This window comes from Mesitornis unicolor, unplaced genomic scaffold (assembly GCF_000695765.1).
Source record: "Mesitornis unicolor isolate BGI_N332 unplaced genomic scaffold, ASM69576v1 scaffold4008, whole genome shotgun sequence".
Taxonomy (NCBI): Eukaryota; Metazoa; Chordata; class Aves; order Mesitornithiformes; family Mesitornithidae; genus Mesitornis; species Mesitornis unicolor.
The window spans coordinates 5051-6235 of record NW_010203700.1 but is presented as its reverse complement, the minus strand read 5'-3'; the positions used below and the strand labels follow the sequence as shown (position 1 = coordinate 6235).

At 39.0% G+C, this 1185-nt stretch overlaps 1 protein-coding gene across 1 annotated transcript in view; it reads right to left on the bottom strand.

The window, feature by feature from the left end:
- Positions 1-900, bottom strand: part of SLC16A9 (solute carrier family 16, member 9) — a 12720-nt gene extending 11820 nt beyond the window's left edge. The window contains exon 1 of the mRNA XM_010190785.1: positions 705-900. Coding sequence (XP_010189087.1) covers positions 705-900 — 196 coding nt within the window. The remainder of the gene's footprint in view (positions 1-704) is intronic.
- Between the last annotated feature and the right edge of the window lie 285 nt (positions 901-1185).

Below are 1185 nucleotides of genomic sequence, written 5' to 3'. Positions count from 1 at the left end.
CCCTCCAAGTGACAATGTCTTACTAAAGAAAAGCTTACAGTAAAGTTGCTTTATTTAATGCCACCGTTATCCATATCCTAGGCTTCAAAAGGAATTTTTTCCTCAAACAAACAGTGGAAAAGAACCCTCACCCACCCTACACCGGTGGGTTTACTTCTAGAGCTGAAAAACAAGTAACTGGTTTATTAACTCTTTTTTCTTAAAGCACCTGAACCATTTCAGTCTAACAGTTTGCTCCAATTTTTAAGATACTAATGCAAATGTTAGTCTTAAAGCCTCATTTAAAAAAAATCAACCCGTCAACAACATTACCATTCACTTTCCCACACAGAATCTGGTTTTTCTGGTTTTTTCAAATACAATAATTCTGAATGTTCTAAGGGTAATATTTTTATTGCTCTTTAACCACATTACCATTCACTTTCCCACACAGAATCTGTTTTTTCTGGTTTGTTCAAATACAATAATTCTGAATGTTCTACGGGTAATATTTTTATTGCTCTTTTACTATTATATTGTTTTGGTTTATGTATAGTGGAACTATAAATGTAATCTTCTTACCTGTCTTAACCTAAAACAAAAAGGCAGCATCCTCATTCTAGCATTTGCAGCTGTCTTTAATATAATTCCAAAAGTACACACAGATGAAAGCATCAGTTAGAAAGAAATGCTTCAATTTAAGATAGATACCGCATCTAACTTACTGGCAAGCAATCCAATTCCATTTGCTAGTGATCCAACCCAAGCAGTCTTGCCTTTCCCTTCTCCAAAAGCATCCAGCCATTCTACGTACAAGACTCCCACCGCCAGCGGTGAGCCGTAACACAGGAACTGGGTAAAGAAGGAAACGACAACAATCACCCAGCCCCAGCCGCCGTCTGGTGGTTTCCGAAACACCATCTTGTCAGAGGAGTGCAGATGTACCTGTGTAAACAGACAGCAGAACGGAGCATTAGATATGTGACTGGCCCAGGCAATGAAAATTAGTTACCATTTGGTACTTCTACCTCTTCCGCATAACACAGGAACAGTACACGAAGCATTAGTAAGTCACACATACACCATCACTGCAATACAAAGACGGGGAACGTTTCATTTTCTGAGCACTAAATAGGCTTTGTGAAGATCTCAGGCATTAATATCTGCTGCAGTTCGAGGACAGAACCACATTGGCCACCAGCTGTT